Source organism: Zeus faber, assembly GCF_960531495.2.
Source record: "Zeus faber genome assembly, chromosome: 4".
NCBI lineage: Eukaryota > Metazoa > Chordata > Actinopteri > Zeiformes > Zeidae > Zeus > Zeus faber.
This window is the reverse complement of record NC_137191.1, coordinates 28254673-28275183: the sequence shown is the minus strand read 5'-3', so window position 1 is coordinate 28275183 and position 20511 is coordinate 28254673. Positions and strand designations below refer to the sequence as shown.

The 20511-nt window shown below is 44.5% G+C and overlaps 1 protein-coding gene across 1 annotated transcript in view; it reads left to right on the top strand.

Annotated features, from left to right (window-relative positions):
- ube2o (ubiquitin-conjugating enzyme E2O) overlaps positions 1–17951 on the top strand; it is a gene marked incomplete at both ends in the record, with an annotated part of 40078 nt that extends 22127 nt beyond the window's left edge. Inside the window, 17 exons of the mRNA XM_079999264.1 lie at positions 558–701; positions 917–1026; positions 2043–2193; positions 3663–3753; positions 5456–5615; positions 6345–6500; positions 7026–7180; positions 8249–8361; positions 8731–8862; positions 8963–9052; positions 9845–10178; positions 11525–11910; positions 13618–13786; positions 14048–14184; positions 14604–14807; positions 16300–16357; positions 17158–17951. Of these exons, the coding sequence (XP_079855390.1) occupies positions 558–701; positions 917–1026; positions 2043–2193; positions 3663–3753; positions 5456–5615; positions 6345–6500; positions 7026–7180; positions 8249–8361; positions 8731–8862; positions 8963–9052; positions 9845–10178; positions 11525–11910; positions 13618–13786; positions 14048–14184; positions 14604–14807; positions 16300–16357; positions 17158–17951 (3384 nt within the window). The remainder of the gene's footprint in view (positions 1–557; positions 702–916; positions 1027–2042; positions 2194–3662; positions 3754–5455; positions 5616–6344; positions 6501–7025; positions 7181–8248; positions 8362–8730; positions 8863–8962; positions 9053–9844; positions 10179–11524; positions 11911–13617; positions 13787–14047; positions 14185–14603; positions 14808–16299; positions 16358–17157) is intronic.
- Between the last annotated feature and the right edge of the window lie 2560 nt (positions 17952–20511).

The window sequence follows — 20511 nt, the reverse complement described above, 5'->3', positions numbered from 1 at the left end:
ATTATAATACATTTCTACTATACTGCTCATATATTGTATATGCTATTCTATTTTGCCTTTCATTGAAAATAACTACACTGTATATTCTTCTGCATATTCTCGAGCTGCTTATTGCTCAATTACTTAATTTACCTTATTTTGTTGAGCTCTTCATTACTTTCTTGTATTTTTGAATGTATATATCTGTGAATTTACTGTGTTTCCTTTCACTCTGTACTTCATATTCCCCACTGAGCTGCTGCAATGGCATCATTTACTATCTTATCTCTTTATCTTACTTGGGAGAAAAATGCATTTATTTACCTAAATGGCATATCTTATGAATATCTCTTGTTTAATCTTGACAAATTTGCAACGTCCATTTAATGTAATGTGATTCACAAAGTTGCAGTTTTTATAACTGGCACTTCTTTCCTATTGTGTCAGAACAACTTAAAACATTAACAAATTATGATGAAATTACATGGAATCCAGTATCCTGCTGTCTGTTACGACAACCTTCACCCAATTATATGTATATACAATACTATGTATCCCTGTGTTGTTGTGGGTTTCAGGGTCTGTTCTTTGACGAGGCGTACGGCTTCTACCCGGGCCAGGTCCTGATCGGTCCTGCCAAAGTCTTTTCCAATGTCCAGTGGCTCTCCGGAGTCAAACCCGTGCTCAGCAAAAAGTGCAAGTTCAGAGTGGTGGTGGAAGAGGTGAGATGGTGACGGCCCCCATGATGTCTAGTCATGTCTTGGAAGTTATTGTTCATTTTCCCTAGTCATGATAGTATCATTCAATCAATTTGTGTAGAATAAAGAGGTAACGTTGCAGTCTTACTGTAGTGGTTCTATCGGCCCATTCTTACTTCTGACATTTCCGTGCATTATGATTATTATTATGATGATGATGACGGTGGTGTTGTGGTTAGGTCAAAGTGGTCGAGCTGAAGGTGACGTGGATCACCAAGAGCTACTCCCCCAAGGGCTCCGACAGCGTCTTCCCTCCTGCCTCCGCCATCCCACAGGAAAACCTCTGCAGGTAGCTTTCATCTGTTTGTCCATCGATCTGTCCTCAGATCTTTGTTATATATTGCTCGGTCTGTTTGTTTGTCTCCATCCATTGAGATGGGCTCCAATGTCAAAATGCAGTCCCTACTTTTCAAATTCTGTTTTTGAATCGTTTCCTGAGATACGTTCTACTCTAGCGATATTCTGTAACACAGTATCAACTGTATCAACTGGCTGGTCAACTTAAATAATAAGTGTAAACTTGTCAGCACACCTCTCCATTTCTAACCTAATATCTAAATCTAACCATTTCTAGCTTAATACCTAAACTTAATGATCTTTAACCTTGTACCAACTGTTTAACTGTGATGTAGCCCAAAGCCTCTTTCACACATGCAGTCTATCCCAACCCTGTTCCGGAACCGCTGCATGGGGTCATGTGCGACTGGGAGCAGGGATCGATATTCCGGTATATCTGTTCCGGCAATTTCCCACCTCAAAACGTTGTATCATTTCTGGGTAAATGCCAGTACGGCATTGATATGGCTGTGTTGTGAATGGAAGCAGTATAATTTCTGGAACAAGCACGTGAAGTAGGGGTGGATCCAAATACGGTATCAGAAAAGCACAAATTGTGGGTTTTTAAGAAAATTTATTCTGTACAAATATTAAAAAAATATATATATATTTTCGGGAAGAAATCAAAACATTTGGAAAAATGACAAATCTGAACCGTGGCTCTTGGCTGCAAAGACGAGAAACTGAAACACATCTACTCTCTACGGCGACAGGTCTTTATATTCTTAAATTGTATTCTTTTACTTTTTACAAATGCCACTCGGACCCTAGATGTGTCTTCTACACCTGGGAAGGTCCAATGACGTCATGCATAATGTGCTTCTGTATCTCTATTATGTATCTGCCTGCGCCGGCTGCACTGGAACGCGGAGTCACACAGGGAGCGAGCGGACAGGGGTGGAACGGGTGGAGCGTGTTTCTTCTCCGGAGGCAGCGAGTGACGGCTGTCTCTGCTGTGGTGTTTTTTAGGGTGAGGCGTTTAGGCTACTACGACCACACCCAGCGGCAGCTCGGAGAGCGCGCCCTCTACGTTTTCCCCGCCAAGGGCGACACCACGCGCATCACTTGCGAAGGACCCGAGGGTGCCCCGGTCCTGCCTGAAGACCCCATCGCCAGGAGGGTGTGTGACTGTCTATGACGGTTCTGTGTGACTGTGCCTTTTTGAATATATCAGGTGTGTGTGTGTGTGTGTGTGTGTGTGTGTGTGTGTGTGTGTGTGTGTGTGTGTGTGTGTGTGTGTGTGTGTGTGTGTGTGTGTGTGTGTGTGTGTGTGTGTGTGTGTGTGTGTGTGTGTGTGTGGAATCCACAAAGACTCTCTCTTTCAGATTCTCTGTGATTTCTCGCTCATTTTTTCTTTGTGTTTTCATTTCAGTATTCCCCCCAGAATATTTGAATAGGTTAGTTGGAATGAATCCCCCCATTGGGAGAATGATAGCATCTTAATTTTCCTGTGTTCCAAGTAAACATTAAGAATCAGATCTATGACTTCATTTGGACTTACTGCACCCACCATTCCAGATTAGGCGTGACACGATGTATCAACAGCAGTTAGGAATTATTCATTTTGAATTGTAATTAAATCAATTTCAATTCTATCACTTAACTGGTCAATTTCCCCCACTCGCAATATTTGTTATTTCCCTTTTGGATAATTGATTTTAAGTGTTTTCCAACGAGCATACCTGTATTTTAGAACAATCGATCATATGAGTAAATGAATAGGAATCTGTTTTAATGCTTATGGTTTGTTTTAAGTTTCCCTTGAAAACACTTGTTTAGTTTTGTAAGTGATCATCAGTAGCGGTCCTCCTTACTAAAGATTTTCTTATTCGACTGTTATTCGTCAGTTCAAGCTATTTGTTGACTAGTCGTCGCATGTTTATGATAGTAATTTAATCAATTAAATACATATTTTTGAGGCATCACAAAAATGGTTTGAGTTCAGGGCTGAGAATGAATGTTGTAACTAACATTGTTAAAACTGTGCTACATTACAGATGAATAGAAAACCTAATAACCAGCCTTTAATATATACATTTCATTTACAAGCGCTATCCGCACAGAGCCGCATGTTAATCACACCGGCAAAAGCTGTATTGATTCTGAATGTGTCAGTATAACCAGCAAGGGGACTGTACATTTTGTTAATCGATCAGTAACGGCAACACAATAACTTATAGCCAGCCTTTAAAATATTGATTTAGCCGTTGCGTTCTGCGTATCCATGAAGCGAGCCGACTGTTAATCACCCGCAAAAGCCGCTCATCAAAAGCTGTAATTATTCTTCTGAATGTGTCGGAACAACCAGCAAGGAGACTGAACATTTATTTTTGTCAAAATTAATCTCAACCAGCCATATAGGTATTATGGTTATTATTAAAGTAATTTTGACAAGGCACAGCCCAAATACAGCTATTTATTTATGTATCTATTTGTTTGTTTGTTTGTTTGTTTAGTTATTTATTTAGTTATTTATTTATTCACTGCAACCAACCAACCAATGAAAATCTTCATCGACTAAGACTCATCCCCTAACGCCCTAATCATTAGTAAACCGTGTGACTATGTCTTTGTCTTCTTCTGCTGCAGTTAAAACGACTGTTTAAAAAGGACGGAGCAAAGAAGACAACTGAGAATACAGATTCTCAAGTTGGCAACCAGCACGCAGAGAACCCAGAAGGTACTGACAAACTGTGGATGTATGCAACACCTGAATCTAACCTAATACCTAAATCTAACCATTTCTAACCTAATACCTAAGTCCAAACTTTTCTAGCTTAATGCCTAAATCTAACCTAATACCTAAACCCAACCATTTCTAACCTCATACCTTAATATAACCATTTCTAATTGAATACCTAAACCCTGAAGTTACCCAGAGAACCAAGGGGGGGGGGGGGGGGGGGTGTGTGTGTGTGTGTGTGTGTGTGTGTGTGTGTGTGTGTGTGTGTGTGTGTGTGAAAAAACAGTGTCCCTTGATTACAACTTTCTAAACACCATCTTGTGTTTGATAAGGAAATCTAAAATTGCACGATGACACCATTCATGAATTACTACAACATTTGGCCGTGATAGCGAGCCAAGTCAACATGAGGCGAAGGGGGCTGCCGGACCAATACACCTTTTTGTTTGCGGAGCGCATTTAATTCAAGGTTTCAGTCAATGAAAATTAACCCATACAAGTATTTTGAGTCACCATGTCTAAAGTCAAGTCAAGTAACGAGTCTTTAACCGCCAAGTCTAAGTAGACTCTCAAGTAATTTATTTTCTGTCAAATCAAGTTGCAAGTCCTCAAAACAGTGACTGGAGTCCTCATCTGTCTGTAACTGCTGATCTCATGGGATTTTCACACACAACAGTCTCTATAGAGTTTTTACCCAGAATGGCGCGAAAAACAAAAAAAAATGAGTGGCGGCATTTTGGCGGACGGAAACGCCTTGGTGATGAGAGAGGTCCACGGAGAATGGCCAGACTGGTTTGAGCTGATAGAAAGGCTACAGTACCTCAGAAAACCACTCTGGACAATTGTGGTGAACAGAAAAACATTTCAGAATGCACAACACGTCGACCATTGAGGCAGATGGGCGACAACAGCAGAAGACCACGTCGGGTTCCACTTGTGTCAGCCAAAAACAGAAAGCTGAGGCTGCAGTGGGCACAGGCTCACCAAAACTGGACAGTTGGAAGACTGGAAAAACGTAGCTTTGTCTGATGAATCTCGATTCCTGCTGAGGCACACAGATGGTAGGGTCGTAATTTGGCGCCAACAGCATGATTACATGGACCCAACCTGCCTTGTGTCAACAGTCCAGGCTGGTGGTGTAATGGTGTGGGGTATTTTTTCTTGGCACACTTTGGGCACGTTAATACCAATTAATAATTGCTTGAATGCCACTGCCTATTTGAGTATTGTTGCTTACTGGAGCTGTGATGGTATGCATTTTCTTACCGCAGTGAAAAGCAATGTATAACCTTGGTATTGCGGTTTACCGAGAGGGGAAGACCCTTTCACTGTCAGTCAGTGTGCATTCCAATAACAGCATAAAACAGGTAGAAGCTTACAAAAATGCACAGTGTGAATCATCCGCGTCTGGACATGGACGCAAAGAATGGCATTTTTCTTACAAGTGTTGACATCTTGACATTGCAAGACTTGTATTAGTCTGGACACCTTGAATGGATATGTTGCCGACATACGGATGGATCACCAACTCTAGAGACTGCATACTGTCACACTTAACATCGCACCCTATTTCAATTGAAACACTTAGACTTGAAATGGTAGATAATGTAGTTGACTTCCAAAATTATGGTACTTTTGACCGCATGCCAATCCAGAACTCTATTTGAAATTGCTCCTCTTCTCTTTCTGTGTCGGCCAGGGGAGCACAAGCTGGGGAGGACAGACTCCGCCCACCCCAACAACAACAACAATGGCCCGGTGGACTCGCTGCAGGACCCCCATGCACCCGCTGAGGGCTGGACAGAACCGGCCGAGCATGATGCTGATGACGAGGCGGCCGAGGACACAGATGATACCAGGTACCACAGGACGCTTAGCGGGTTAGGGGTTGTGTAGTGTTGGGAGGTAAATTACTATAATGGTATTCATTTTAGTTGTGTCCGCTGTGAAGATATCTTCCTGTTGTGATAGTTAGAAGTTTTTGTTCATTATTATTACTAATAATAATAATACAAAAAACTCATGAAATTTGGTCTGAAATATTTATTGGATTTTTAAATACTATTGGACATTAGAATTCATTAGAAAATGGTGATGTATAGCCATCGTCGGAAATTCCCTGTGATGATGAAGATGGTAATAATACGACTACTAATAATGACATGAATAACGAATGTAATAGTAACCTTTATTTGTATAGCACCTTTCATACTCAACATGTAACTCAAAGTGCTTGACATTAATCGATTTTCAATCATCATTTTCTTTTGAATTATCAGTCCTGAACTACTCCAAGTTCATTAATTCTCAAATAAGGGCCTTTTTTCGATGGATTAAACAGAGCCAGACATTGAAGGATCACCATCATTCCTCAGAGAGAAATGATAAATTCTTCCACACTGTCCATCTCTAGTTCTCAACTGTGGTCGAAATATAAACTGGACACTAACTACACACTTGACCCGACTGTTTATATTTTACCAAGGAGGGTGAAGGAGGGCAGGAATGCTTATTTATTTTCCTTGGGACCTCAAACATCACCATGCAGGAGTGTTCCATAAAAGCTGATAAGGGTCCTCTCCCCTCAGTTCCCTGACCTCCTCGGCCAGCTCCACAGCCTCGTCGCAAAGCGGAGGCCTGGGAACCAACCGCAAGAAGAGTATCCCGCTCTCCATCCGCAACCTGAAGAGGAAACACAAGAAAAAGAGGACCAAGTTCTCCCGGGAGTTCAAGCCAGGAGACAGGTGGGTTAATGGGTGACGAGCTGAAGAATTCAAAGCTTAAATTGTTCATTATTCACAATGTAGTGTCGACAGATTGAGTGGTTCAACTGCAGATTTCCACCTTAGCTGAGATATTGGGGCTTCATTCTTTTGGACTGACTCTCTGACTTCCTACTGGAATAAATACAGAAAACTAGGTAAATTAGGATTTGTATTTGTCTATAATGTAGCACAGTGTTGACAATGTTAGACAATTAAATTCACATCATAAATCCTCGACTAATGGCTTGAACTGAAAGCTAATAGTTACTTACAAAATATTTGGTCGGGGGCAGCCCGACAATGGCAGTTTGATGATTTTTCCAGGACACAGGTAGTATTACTAGAAAGTAGAATTCCAGAACTGACCGCTAAATGAGAGAGAGCAGGCACGAGCAGATTGAAACGAGATTGAAAGATGAAAGATCAAGGAAGTAGATTGGGATTGCGTAGGTCTATATTAGAGCTTTCCATATTTAACTTTCAGTTTGTGTGTGTTGGTTGCAGGGTGGCTGTGGAGGTGGTGTCCACCAAGACCACGGCAGATGTGATGTGGAAGGACAGGCGGGTGGAGAAAGGGATCCGATCCAACGACCTGATCCCCATCCAGCACCTGGACAGCCACGAGTTCTGCCCCGGAGACTTTGTCATCGACAAGCGGCGTGAGCAGATTTTGTCTGAATTTCACTTGGTTTTTATCTTATTTTATTATTATTATTATTATTTCATTATTTTTTACTTTTTCATACAGTTGATATTCTGGATTTCCGAACTCCGTGATTATTTTTTTTTCTTTCTTTCTTTTGGGGAGCTGGATGCGTAAATGGGGCTGGCCATTTGATTTAGTCCCAAATATCGTCATTCTCACACAATTTTGGAATCTAGCTTAAAGCGAAATATTAACGTTGGTTTTGTCTGGGGCAAAGACATTGCCTTTATTTCTATTTGTACCCTTATCTTTCAGTTCTTATTTTATTCTATATATTTTATTTTATTCTTTAGTATTCTACTTACTGCATTACGTTTTAGGAATCAGTTTGTTAGTCAAGTAGAAATTTTTAGGTAGCTGTTGTGTTCAGTCTAGAACATATTGTGCGTAATCACCGGGTGCATGTATGAAAGTATGTATATGTATGTGACGAATACACCTCTTGAATCTTGAAGACAAAATCAACGTTTTGTCTTTGCCCCAGACAACGACCCTTTACAAAAGATTATTTTAATCCACACGCAATTGGAGAAAGCTCAGGACGTTGATGGCCCCAGCGAAAAAAGGTCCAATAACATATTGGACTAGTACTACATACTAGAAATAGTATGCCGTTTGTTAACTTTCCTGTTTTTGCTGCAACATAACTGCCTGGCTTGCCCTGTTCGTCTGTGTCATTGTGGCATCAGACTAGGGGTAAAACTACCCTTAACCTAGGAACAGATTCAGAGAAATCTCTCCAAAGTTGATCTTTGTCACAGTCAGCCAACTTTTATTTTCCAGTTTTCCAGTTTCCAAATGATTTATTAATTTATGTGTCATTAATTCAAATCATCGTCAGAATGAGTTGACTTGGGTACAGTACAGAAAGCGCTGCCACCAAAAAGACTAAGAGTGTGTGTGTGTGTGTGTGTGTGTGTGTGTGTGTGTGTGTGTGTGTGTGTGTGTGTGTGTGTGTGTGTGTGTGTGTGTGTGTGTGTGTGTGTGTGTGTGTGTGTGTGTGTGTGTCCGTCCCTGGCAGCCCAAGCTCTGCAGGACCCGGGAGTGTATGGCGTTATCCAGTCTAGCGATCACAAGGGCAGGACCTGCGCGGTCAAGTGGATCAAACTCAACTCCTCCAGTGATGACGTGGAGGTCAGTCGGACTGACTGGAATTGTGTGTGTGTGTGTGTGCGACTGCGTGTGACAGAGTCTAGGTTGGTGTTAAAAGAAAGGGTGAGTGTGTGAGAGAGACAGAGGTGATTTTACAGATATTGATCCTGATAGAAGACAAGTACAGGAAGAGGGAAGGTTTTTTTCTGCGGTTTCCATAGCAACACCCTCAAACATTCCCCTCCCCACTCCTGTAAATATTATCAAAGTCATATCGTGAGAAATATTTGATCCCCATCTCCTCACCCCAATAATTTACACGGAGAAATTGCATATAACACTTTTTAATATCCAACAATATCAAATCAGCGTCCAGCCCCCTCCATTTTACTGTTTTACTTTACCTCCCAGGTGATTGGCGAGGAAGAGGACGTCAGCGTCTACGACATCGTCGACCACCCGGACTTTCACTTCCGCACCACGGACATCGTCATCAGAATATGGAACTCCGAAAACGGACAGAACAACGACTGCGAGAACGAGGTACAAGAGCGACCGCCGATATCAGGGGTATTATCATTATTCGGGTTGACTCCCAGTGATCGAAAACTTAAGTTTAGTTGTTGTCCCTTCTCCCCTCCAGACGTCAGTTGGCCAGGTGTCCAGAGTGGATGTCAGCAGCAAGGTGGAGGTTGTGTGGGCTGACAACTCCATGACCATTGTGCTGCCACAGGTAACACCGGAGGAACTTGAGAAACACCAAATGACACTTTGTTGTGCAGTTTCGCAGACAGGGTTTAATCTAAATCAGAACTAAACTAATCCTTCTTAAAATTAATTCAGAATTGTAATAATGCCTTTCTGAAACCTTGCTTAATTTCAGAATAATTAGCTCTAGACTAGGAAGTCATGGACTAAGATTAGGAAGGACTAGTCAGCTCCTTCTGTCTGGTCTTCGTCCAGGTAATCCATTTCCTCTATTGTACAAGGTCCACCTGGAGGCCCACATCCATTAATCCAAAAATAAACCTCTGGCCAGGTTTGATTTACTCCAATTAGACCGAGATTAGCTCTAATCTTCATTCTGGAAATCACTTAGTTTTGGTTTATAAAAAAAAAAAAAAAAAGTTCGAGACTATATTAAACCATAACTGAGAAAGGCCATTTCAATTAATCTAGTCTAGATTAAAAGTGTGATTTTGCCTCCGATTAGGCCTAATCTAATCTAACATCTCTTATGAGTAGAGTAAATATAAAAATGATGTTGTTGTTTTTTTCCCCATACTGTAAACATTAGTTGATAGGAATGCAGAGACCACAGTATCATCATAGTGATAATGTAAGAATTCTCCAATCAATAAAACTGGATCCAAATGTCTGCCTAAAAATGAAATGTGAATGTGTGTTACATTAAGGAGTAGTTACTCTTACCCGGTCCAAAAAACCCCAAACTAATATTGACCCACAACGGAACTACACTCACAACTCGCTGTTCTCTGCTGTCTGCACGCTCCCACGTGTGTAGCACCTGTACAACGTGGAGTCAGAGATTGAGGAGACGGACTACGACTCTGTGGAGGAGACGAGTAGCGGCCTGTCTACCGAGGAGTGGGAGGACGAGAGCGACAGCTGGGAGACGGACAACGGCCTTGTCACCGAGGACGACGGCCACGGTAACCCAGCCGACAACTCTGCGTTGGCCACACCTACCCAGACGCCCACGGGTTCCGCGTACCTCATCCTCCCCCCAGAGGAGGGCTGTGGCAAAGCAGCAGTCCCCAGCCCTGCTGGGGGCCCCGGAGAGGATGGTGACGGGGCAGCAGCGGCTCTGATCAGCCCGACGTCCACCGTAGGCGGAGGTTTGTTGTTATAATTTGCATGGATTTTTTTGTTTATATCCGATTTATATTTGGGTTTATTTTATTTTTATATATGTTATTTCTATCTTCTATCAAGGTAATCCTCAGCTTTAATGTATATTTTTTCAGGCTATACTCAGGTTTGTGTATTGTTGTTTGTCTTCTTCTTCTTCTTCTTCTTCTTCTTCTTCTTATTCTTACCTATTTTGATGCAAGCTGCTGTGGCACTGACATTTCGCTCCAGAGAATCTTCTTTCACAAAGTCCTTAAAAAGTAAAAGAGCTTCACCATTCTGCGATGAATCACCATCAACATTTTCTTCTTTTTGGGGGTTGAAATTGAGATCACATAATCCCACTGGCCATTTGTAAATTAAATGTATTTAATATACTTGTTAATACATTTTATGTGCAAAAGAGGGCAATGCTTTTGGCATAACAATGTAAATAGTTGTAAATAATGTAAATAGTTTTTGGAAGTGCAATGTGAAGCATTCAGCATTCAGGGTGAAGTGCCTACTGCTTGCTGCCGGGCTGCAAAACAGAATGTGACTCGTTTCTGCAACATCCTCTTTGTTTCCATGCAAAGGTATTTCTCTGGCTGGTTTACAGTAGTTTCCTCTCTCTTTCTACTTTCGCTTGTTGCCCCAGGCTCAATACAAGCATTTGTTGTTGGACGCAGGTTGTCCGATTGCTCGTTTGGAAGAAAAGTTGCCGTTTTCTGATGGAATTCAATTCTAGTTTTAATACAATTAAACATGCAGCTCTATAAGAAACCGTTGATGACATTTTGACAATAATCTGTTGGTCACATACATGTATAAGAATATGTTCAGCAAGATCAACTTGATGCAACATCATAACCTGCTCGTTATTAATAAGAAAAATTTGTATTACCAGTGTTTCTACAAATTATGTGGCAATTCTTATTTTCTTTAATTTGTTCATTGCTACAAGCAAAATACACATGAAGCAGCCATGACAATAACGTGGCTTCTACAGTACTTTAACATGGAATATTCTTTACAGAAAACAAGCGATGACAACAAAATTCTTCTGTACACTACATTTCTAAACCAATTCGGCTGAGTGATCAATGACGATATTTCATAACCCACGAGCGTGCTGCCAAGGAACAATTGGTATTTTCATTGGCTTTTTTTCCCTCAACAACAAAGAGTAACTTAAAGGAGGACTCGTGAAGTCTACCCAAATGGTTGTAATCGGAATCTTTTATATTGATCCAGTTTTGAGAGAGCAACTGCTGTCTACTAAGCTGCAGTACGGCAGGGTTTTCCATCAAAAAAGTTTTGGGAAACAGAGCCAAATCTCTCTATCTCGTCTCAGGAGCCACCCCAGGGGCGGCTAGCGATGCGGCGGAGAAGCCCAGCAAGGAGGGGGCCCCGCGGGGCTTCAGGGAGCTGAAGGAGGCCCTGAAGATCCTGGAAAGCCTGAAGAACATGACCGTGGAGCAGCTGTGGACCGGCGGGTCGCCTACCTCCCCGACCTTGGCCGAGCAGCAGCAGCCGCCATCGGCCGGCAACGTCGCCAGCTCCGCCGCCACGACGCCAGTGGTCCCCGAGAAGCCCACCAAGGAGAAGAGGTTCCTGGACGACATCAAGAAGCTGCAGGAGAACCTGCGGAAGACGCTGGACAACGTGGCCATTGTGGAGGAGGAGAAGATGGAGGCGGTGGTGGAGGCCGGCGGCGGTGGTGGAGGAGCGGGAACGGAGGTTTGTGTGGAATTCACTGTTCTGTCTGTGCGATTTGTTTATTTTGTGGAAGTTTCTTTGAAAGAGTTTGAACTCTCCTCTTTTAGTGAAGTGGGAAATGAGACGTTGATGAAATTATTTTGTGGAGGTGTTTTGATTTCAAACCCATATCAGTCTGATATTTTCTCTCTTGTTGTTGTGACTTTATGTGTAACCCTCATTGTGTCAAGTGTATTATCTAAATCAACTTTAGATAATACACTTTCATACAGTATGGAATTTATTTAGTCTCCTTAGTTTCTTATTTGTATGGAAATAAAAAACGTAAACCTAACAGGTGCGCGTCAATCGGGCCCGGTCCTGCGGAGGTGCTCCTCCTGTTCGGGGGCCGGCTCAGGGTGATGATGGATTGGCTCTGAGCCCGGCGGGGAGCCTGGGGGTTCCCCACTCACGGAGCAAGGTCCCCACGGACATGAAATGATTGAATGATACACAGACATTGCTGTCTATTTACATGGAAAAGAGGTATCAGAGAGCTGGAGTGGAGTTTCTTTTATTTCTCCTCCAGACAGCGGTGTGCCGATGTGGCGTGTGCGCGTGCGCTGGTTCTCAAATTCCGTGCCAGTTTTTATTTTAGACAGATTTATTTTCATTTGCTTCCTACTTATTTCTAAACACTACTGAGTTAAGGGACTGTCCCGTCCCGTTCCAAAAAAAACCTGCGTGTCCCCACTGTCCTGTGCCACGCCATACACGTCTCTCCGTTGCTTTCGTTGTCAATACTTAAATAATAAATACTGCAGTTCTGTAACGGGGAGACCGCATTTGACACATTACGTTACGTTCATTGCACCCCTTAGTTAAAGTCTAGTTCTTGCTGAACTAAACTAATTTCATACTTAACTTCATAATTTACCTGTAGAGAGAAATCCTAGAAAATCCTTGTACTTACCTGTCCCAAGTTCTGTGAATAAAAGTGCTGGTTCTATTTTTTCCAGTTCCTCATCCAGTTCCTTTCTGACCAAAGGAAACTATTGTAAAAAACAGTTCATAGGATCATCTAGTTCATAACCATCACTATTTATACCTAATACTACGACACTCTTCCTTTGCCAACTATATAGTACTTACCTCATACTTACCTGCAATAATTTGTTAAATAAGAGCAGGGTTCTCACCAGGTCCTTGATGTTCTTGAATTTCATCCTCAGAAATTTTAAGTACTGGAAAACCTTGAAAATAGCCCCCTTTTCTTCTGAAGTGCTTGAAAAGTCATTGGAAAAAGACATGATCATTAAAACCTGTTCCCCCCTGGTTTTGTTATTCAAATCATAACAAAACAACACATTTCCATAATCGCTCTTACAACATAGATTATGCCATGGAAATGTACATTTAATCCATGGTTGGAAATCTACTTTTAATAATAATAATAATAATAATAATAATAATAATAAATAACAATTTGATTAATAATAGATTAATATATAGACACATATAATATAGACACTGAGATTCTATAATATTTAATTAATAAAGGTCACATTGAAAATAATTTATATTATTTAGATAGAGTATTATTTGTTTTGTGCAAAGTCCATGAAATTATTATAATCTTTGTTTAAGTATCAGATTGACCTTTCTGATATCCGCAGACACCCCAGTACACCAACATGTCTATAATTCAGTCCCTCCCTCTCAGCTCAAGGTGCAATATCCCCTTTTTAGGCCGAGAGAGCCGGCGAGGAGCGTATCCAGCCGGACCCCCAGACGCCAGTGGGTGGTCCAGAGTGGCCCAGCGACACCCCTGTGCTGTGCCAGCAGAGCGGAGGGAAGCCTGGCGTCACCTTCACCAGCGCGAAGGGCGAGGTGTTCTCCGTGCTGGAGTGGTCCCCAGGTGAGCAGGTCAAAAAATGACTCCACTCTCTTCTTTTTAATATTATATACCACCCAGCCCTACTTATTGCTTAGTGCTACTTATTACTTATAACAGAATCCCAAAGTCCAGGTTTTGTCATTCAAAAGAAAGCTTCTGTGACCATTTTATAATTCTTCCCTCTCTGTTGTTCTCCTTTCACCGTCTACATTTCTCACCGCTCTCTCTCTCCCTCTTGTTCCCTGTCTCCGTCTTTCCTCCCTTCTCTCCCTTTTGCCTCAGACACGCACACGTTTAAGAAGATGGAGTTCCAGCCGGCGGAGGCCAAGAAGTTCTTCAGCACGGTGAGGAAGGAGATGGCCCTGCTGGCCACCTCGCTGCCCGACGGCATCATGGTCAAGACCTTCGAGGATCGCATGGTACGCTCCGAGCCACTCTCTATTATACGATGCCCAATGCCTCGGCCTGGTTACAGTGTAATTCTATGGTCGGGCGGTATTTGCGGCTGTGGGTGGGTTTCCTACGCACAACTAACGGCGGTTATCGTTCTCAAGTAGTAGTAGGCTGCATGATTATGGCTGATTATGGCTGTTCCCCAAAGTTTTCACTTTGTAAATCAACAGAAAACTGCCTTCACAATAATAATGTGTAACGTAATAAACCTATGAATAAATAAACTAAGGTAAGTGGTTTAACTGACTTCAATTGAAGTGGATATGTGATGAAATGAATTGTGTGTAGTGGGCTACACAGTTTGACTACCACTTTGCTAGGTTAACATTGTTTATTTTGCTCTTCAAAATAAACGTTGTGCACTTTTTTTTTCCCCGACGGCCAGGATCTGTTCTCGGCTCTGATTAAGGGGCCGACCCGCACGCCTTACGAGGACGGCCTCTTCCTGTTCGATATCCAGCTGCCCAACATCTACCCTGCCGTGCCGCCGCTCTTCCGCTACCTGTCCCAGTGCAGCGGACGCCTCAACCCCAACCTCTACGACAACGGCAAGGTCTGCGTCAGCTTGCTGGGCACCTGGATCGGCAAGGTATGTAGGTCTCAACACCAAGCTCTGCATGGTAAATCGGAATTAAATTAAAAATGTTGGGTTTTTCTAAATAAAAGTACCTCACATATTTTTGACCTAATATCAGTGGTTATCTATCTATCTGTCTTATCTATCTATCTATCTACTGTATCTATCTACTGTATCTATCTGTCTGTCTGTCTGTCTGTCTCAACCGATCCATCTACTTGACTATCCATCTACTTGACTATCCATCTACTTGACTTATTATCAATGTATCTTAACTGTATGATCATTTTGATCTGTGGGGTGTTTATGATATGAGGTCATGAGCCCCGAGAAGAGGAGGTCTTTCAAAATAAAGCCTTTTCAAATTGGGTACATAAAAAAACATATATTACAAATTTGAAGAATCTGGGCGTATACTATAGCAGTCCACTCAAAATAGACCCACCATTTGAGAACCACTGACTTATATTCTCTCATTATCATTTCATCACAGGGCATTACAACTGATAGACGATTAAGTTAAACCTGTTAAACATAAGGGGTGGGGGAAAGAAATATATCCATCTTGAATTATTACTATTATATTTATTTTTATTATGCCTGAAATTGCTTCATTTTAGTCTATGCTGGGGTAGAAAGAAGTTACCGCAAGTTAAGTCTTGTTAATGTCATGTCCGTTTCAAGAAAAACTGGTGGAGGGTCTGAGACCTCCGGGGATGCAACCTGCACCACCTGGCACCGATCTAGTGGTGGCTTCGTTGCCCGGGCACCCACGAAGAAGGTCCAGCACCCACGGGAAAAATGCAGAGGGAGAGGGAGACGGGCGCAAATAGCCCATTACGCATGGAGAGGGAGCTATCGGGGCGCACTTTGCGCCCATCTCCCTCCGCCTCTGCATTTTTCCATTGGGTGCTGGATGTTCTTTAATACCCGTTTCTGAATGGAAAATTGAATGACCAAAAGATACACAGACGGTCTCCGCAGAGAGAGGGGCAGTGGCAGCACAGTATACCCACTACAATAGACTAGACTACCACTGTTCAAAAAGTACATCTTTATTATTCAGTCTATTGTACATGTACATTTTATCTACCAATTTTCAATGCAGTATATGCCACTACTACCATTCTCTGCACGTAGATCAAACCTCTGTGCCGCCCTGTAAATAAAACCGGATCCCAAACTTGATCAAAGTGTCAGCCTCGACCATCAGATAGCTATTTTTTTTGGGCGGGGCAACCTTATGTTCATCAGTGCAGTTATTGGGGGGATGGTAGCTCAGGCGGTAGAGCTGGTGGTCTAGTGATCTAAAGGTTGCTGGTTTGATCCCAGGCTCCTCCTGCTAGCATGCTGTAGTGTCCTTGAGCAAGACACTTAACCCCTAATTGCTCCTGATGGCTGCGTCCGTCGGTGTTTGAACAATTGTAAGTCGCTTTGGATAAAAGCGTCTGATAAATGCAATGTAATGTAATGACTAATATGACTCACGCTCCTGTGATCTCAGGGCACAGAGAGATGGACCAGCAAGTCCAGCCTCCTGCAAGTTCTCATCTCCATCCAAGGTGAACACACACACACACACAAACAGTCGCACTCAGTCTTGTTTTGTCTCTGCATACCAATGTTTTATTCATGTGCTCATTTGCTCGCCTCCCTACCTGCTGCGGTGTGCGTCGGTGTCACACAATCGGACTAAATAAATGCGTCTCGCGCTGAGATGGCATGGTTCTTCTATTAAACCCCTGGAAATCTGCTCCGCCACGACAAATTGCGTTCCGTCCAGCCATTCTAATTCAAGATTAGATTTTTGTTTCCTCAACCACCGCTGTCCCAGGCCGTGTGCGTGCGTGCGTGCGTGCGTGCATGCGTGCATAAATAAAACATGGCCATCTGAATGTGTTCGTGCTATTAGACAGCAGTACGTGATTTTTGAACCTGTCCCTCAGGCTCCCGGAAGCCATAAAAGTTACTGTTGTGAAATATTCCACTTTGAATCCAAGCCGAGAATTGAGTGCATCTCTTTAAAGAGTAGTTTGCTTTGAGCTTTCTGACCTGGACATTTATAAAGGTTTTAAGTTTTGCGTTGGACATAAAAGAGTATTGATGTTCCCATAATGGGAGGGTCTGATCCAAAGACATTTTGACACCCCTGTCCCAAATAGTACTTTAAAGCAACTTAGATAAGGCAGACAACTGCCATTATCTTGAGGTTGCAGAAATGAATCTTCTAACTTATGGATATTCAAAAACCTCCACAAGTTTTTGTGTCTGGAAAAAGTTTAAAGCTGCCCTGAAAAGCCCAATTCATATTCTGTCTCTCACCTAAACGGTCCACTTTATTTTTTGTCTGTTCCCCCCGCAGGTCTTATCCTGGTCAACGAGCCGTACTACAACGAGGCCGGCTTCGACAGCGACCGCGGGCTGCAGGAGGGCTACGAGAACAGTCGCTGCTACAACGAGATGGCCCTAATCAAGATGGTGCAGTCCATGACGCAGCTGCTGCAGAGCCCGGTGGAGGTGTTCAGCCAGGAGATCCAGGAGCACTTCTCCTCCAGCGGCTGGAGGCTGGTCCACCGCCTGGAGGCCTGGCTGGAGCTGCACGAGGCTGCGGAGCGGGGCCCGCCGCCGCATCACAGCTCCGCCAGGCTCCCGCACCCCAAGGACCGCCCTCCCTCCGTGGAGCCCCTGGACGAGCAGCCGGGGCCTGTGGCGATGGCGCACAGTAGCCCCAGTCGGGGCGACAAGGACGGCTTGGGCTCCTGCATCGTGGAGGAAGAGCTGGAGGACTCGGGGCTCAGCCCCTCCACCACGGCGGCCTCCCAGCAGGAACTGAGCCTCAACTCGGACTGCGAGGGCGCCGCCGCCACCACCCCCTGCTCCTCCGGGACTGAAGCCACCGGCTCTGGTTCAGTGGTGCGCAGCGTGACGGTGGAGGCGGCCGGCTCGACCGCATCGGCAGGCCAGCCGGTGGTCAGACCAAAGAAACGCAGGAAGAGCTACCGCAGCTTCCTCCCGGAGCGCAGCGGCTACCCAGACATCGGCTTCCCGCTGTTCCCGCTCTCTAAGGGGTTCGTGAAGAGCGTGCGTGGGGTGCTGTTGCAGTACCGCGCCGCGCTGGCCACTGCCAGCGTCCTAGACCACACAGAGGATAAGTAAGTGCCTCCCCCCCCCCCCCCCTCCTCCCCAAGCTGCTCCACCCTTCACTCCCCCCGTCTGCTAGTCCATTCCCAAACCCCTCCAATCGGCATCCAGCTTGGTCCCCAGATGATATAGGGAGGGTCCGCTCAAACCACAACCAGAGCTGCACGACACCCCCCAGACATCTGTCTTGTGTCCTGAGAAACATCGACCCAATGCACCCCCGCCCCCCCTCCCCCATCCCCAAACCTCCTCTGTGCTCCACCCTCCACACTCGAGGACAGCGGGGAGCCAATCAGAGGCCCAGGTTGGGCAGTGACGTGTCTGCTGATACAGAATATATGTCCTCTCCTCGAGCGCTCCTGCAGCCAAGGCCAGCTGTGTCCAGGTGTGACACGAGGGGGGAGGCAGTCCAACCCCCCCGGTGGGAGCCCCCCCCCCCCCCCCCGACACATAACTAGAGCACGTCCTGGAGCAGGTGCTGCACTGACCTGCCCCCCGGCTCAGAGCCCCCGGAGGCCATGACACTGACGGGCGGAAAGCGGACAAGGAAAAGACTTGAATTGCAAATGAGCGGGATAACGAAGCCGTGCCATCGACTCCCTCCCTCCTTCCTTCCCTTCTTCCTTCTTTCCTTCCTTCCTTCCTTCCCTCCCTCCCTCCTTCCGCTACACTTTCATTGTGGGTGAAACCGCGAGCCTGCTCTCCGCTTTGTCCGTTGTTGAAAATTAACAACGATGCAGACCTTCTAGCAATCTTGTAATAGACGTCAAAGAAAGCTCAGACAGACTGCACCCGCTCACACTCCACCCACACCCGGGCCCTTCCTACTCCAGGGTTACTGTAGCACTACTACCGCTCTGCACTAAGACAAACCAATGGACAATCTGGTCGGGCCAGGGGGGGAGGGGAGGAATCCCACAGGTGGAGGCATTCTGCCAAACCCTACTCCATCTATCAAACACGCACACATACACACATGTATCTGAATGTTTTCAAATTGCCTCATCGCATCATGCTTCCTCATCAAACTAATCTCCTCTTGTTCCAATTTTTTTCATCACTATATCTTTTTTATTCAACTCTTTGGGGGTTTTGTTTTCCTGTGCCGATTGCTCGTACAAAACTACCCTGCGATCGATCGAGTGACACGTTTACATGCCGATCACCTCTGGAGGTTGCACCACTCCAGCCGTCTGGTGTCGCTAGATGCTGCCCTACGATATGAGGGGGTGGGGTTGGTGCCACAAGACCCCGATGCCCAAGACCCACGCCCTCAGTCCCAACGGCCAGTCCAGCACCACCTTCCACCTCCGTGGTGGGTGTTGGTACCAAATACCACATCACTCCAAACGACACGATTTTACAACAAACAAAACCGATGAAAAAGAAGAAATACAGCATCCATTCCGTCATCTCATGTCAACATGTTGCCTTACTTGAATTGTACGTAATACTCTCACACCATCATGTACAGAGCTGTTTGCACCACGCTTGAGGCCCCGCCCCCCACGCACGCACGCTTAGGCCTAATTCAGTGTTGTTGTTTATTTTAATGAAGCAGGTCTTGGTTCATTCATTGCTGAACCCGACTTAAAGAGATGTGAAGCTGATCCCAGATCTGTAACGCGAACGGAGCCTCCAGCGGCGACGTCCCAGAGAATGTGACTGCCCAGTGACGCCTGTTCTGACGCTGAGGTTTCTGTGTCATTGGGAGTCGACAGGCTCATCTGCTCCTCGGCGCGTGACTTTTTTGTTGGTTTACTTCTGCCCTCGTTTGAGCACGAACTGGTTCGCGACCGCCTCCACCTCAAACGGGGTCGACCTTGAGAGAACATTTGAAAATGACTGCACTTTTCAGACAAAATTTTCCCGTATTTCATTTGGAAGAAAAGGCCTTTGTTCTTCCTTATAATATTTTGGATGAAGAAAATTTGATGTTTATTTGAGGCTGGAGCCAAGGTGTTTTTTTTTTTTTTTTTTTTTCTCAGTCGAAATGTTCACATTTTTGGGTGCTGTGAAAGAAAAGTGCGGAGACCCGATCTTCAAAACCCTCCCAGCTCCCAAACCCGGGTCGGATGGTGTTTCCTGGGGGAAATCAGAAAAGTCTTTGTTTACACCTTGAGAAGTGTCTCTTGTTTAGCCTGATCTTGTTGTTGTTGTTATAATCACTGCTATACAGGTCAGACACATCCCTGGCGCTGGCTTATTTTTTTTTGTAAAAACAAAAGAAACAAACAAAGCAAGAGTCCGCTGCGTTTTACTTGAACAGCCTGGATGCTGTAGTGTTTCTGAATGAGAGAGAACTTTGTGCCAATGTGACAGCGTGACGGCAGAGAACCAAAAAAAACGTTGCGATGTGTAAGGGGAGGGGGGAACAAAAGATCACTTTTGTTTTTGTTTTTTTTCACCGACTTTTCCTCGTTCCCGTATCACGTTTCCATGACACTCGCGTCCCCGTTCTGCTTTTAACTCAGACCTTTTGGTGGACGCGCGAGGATACCTCTGTCCCCGATTAACTGTCGGCCCTGTAGCATGTGGCCAGAATAGCTTCTCTCCGTCTCTAACCTCACTGTTT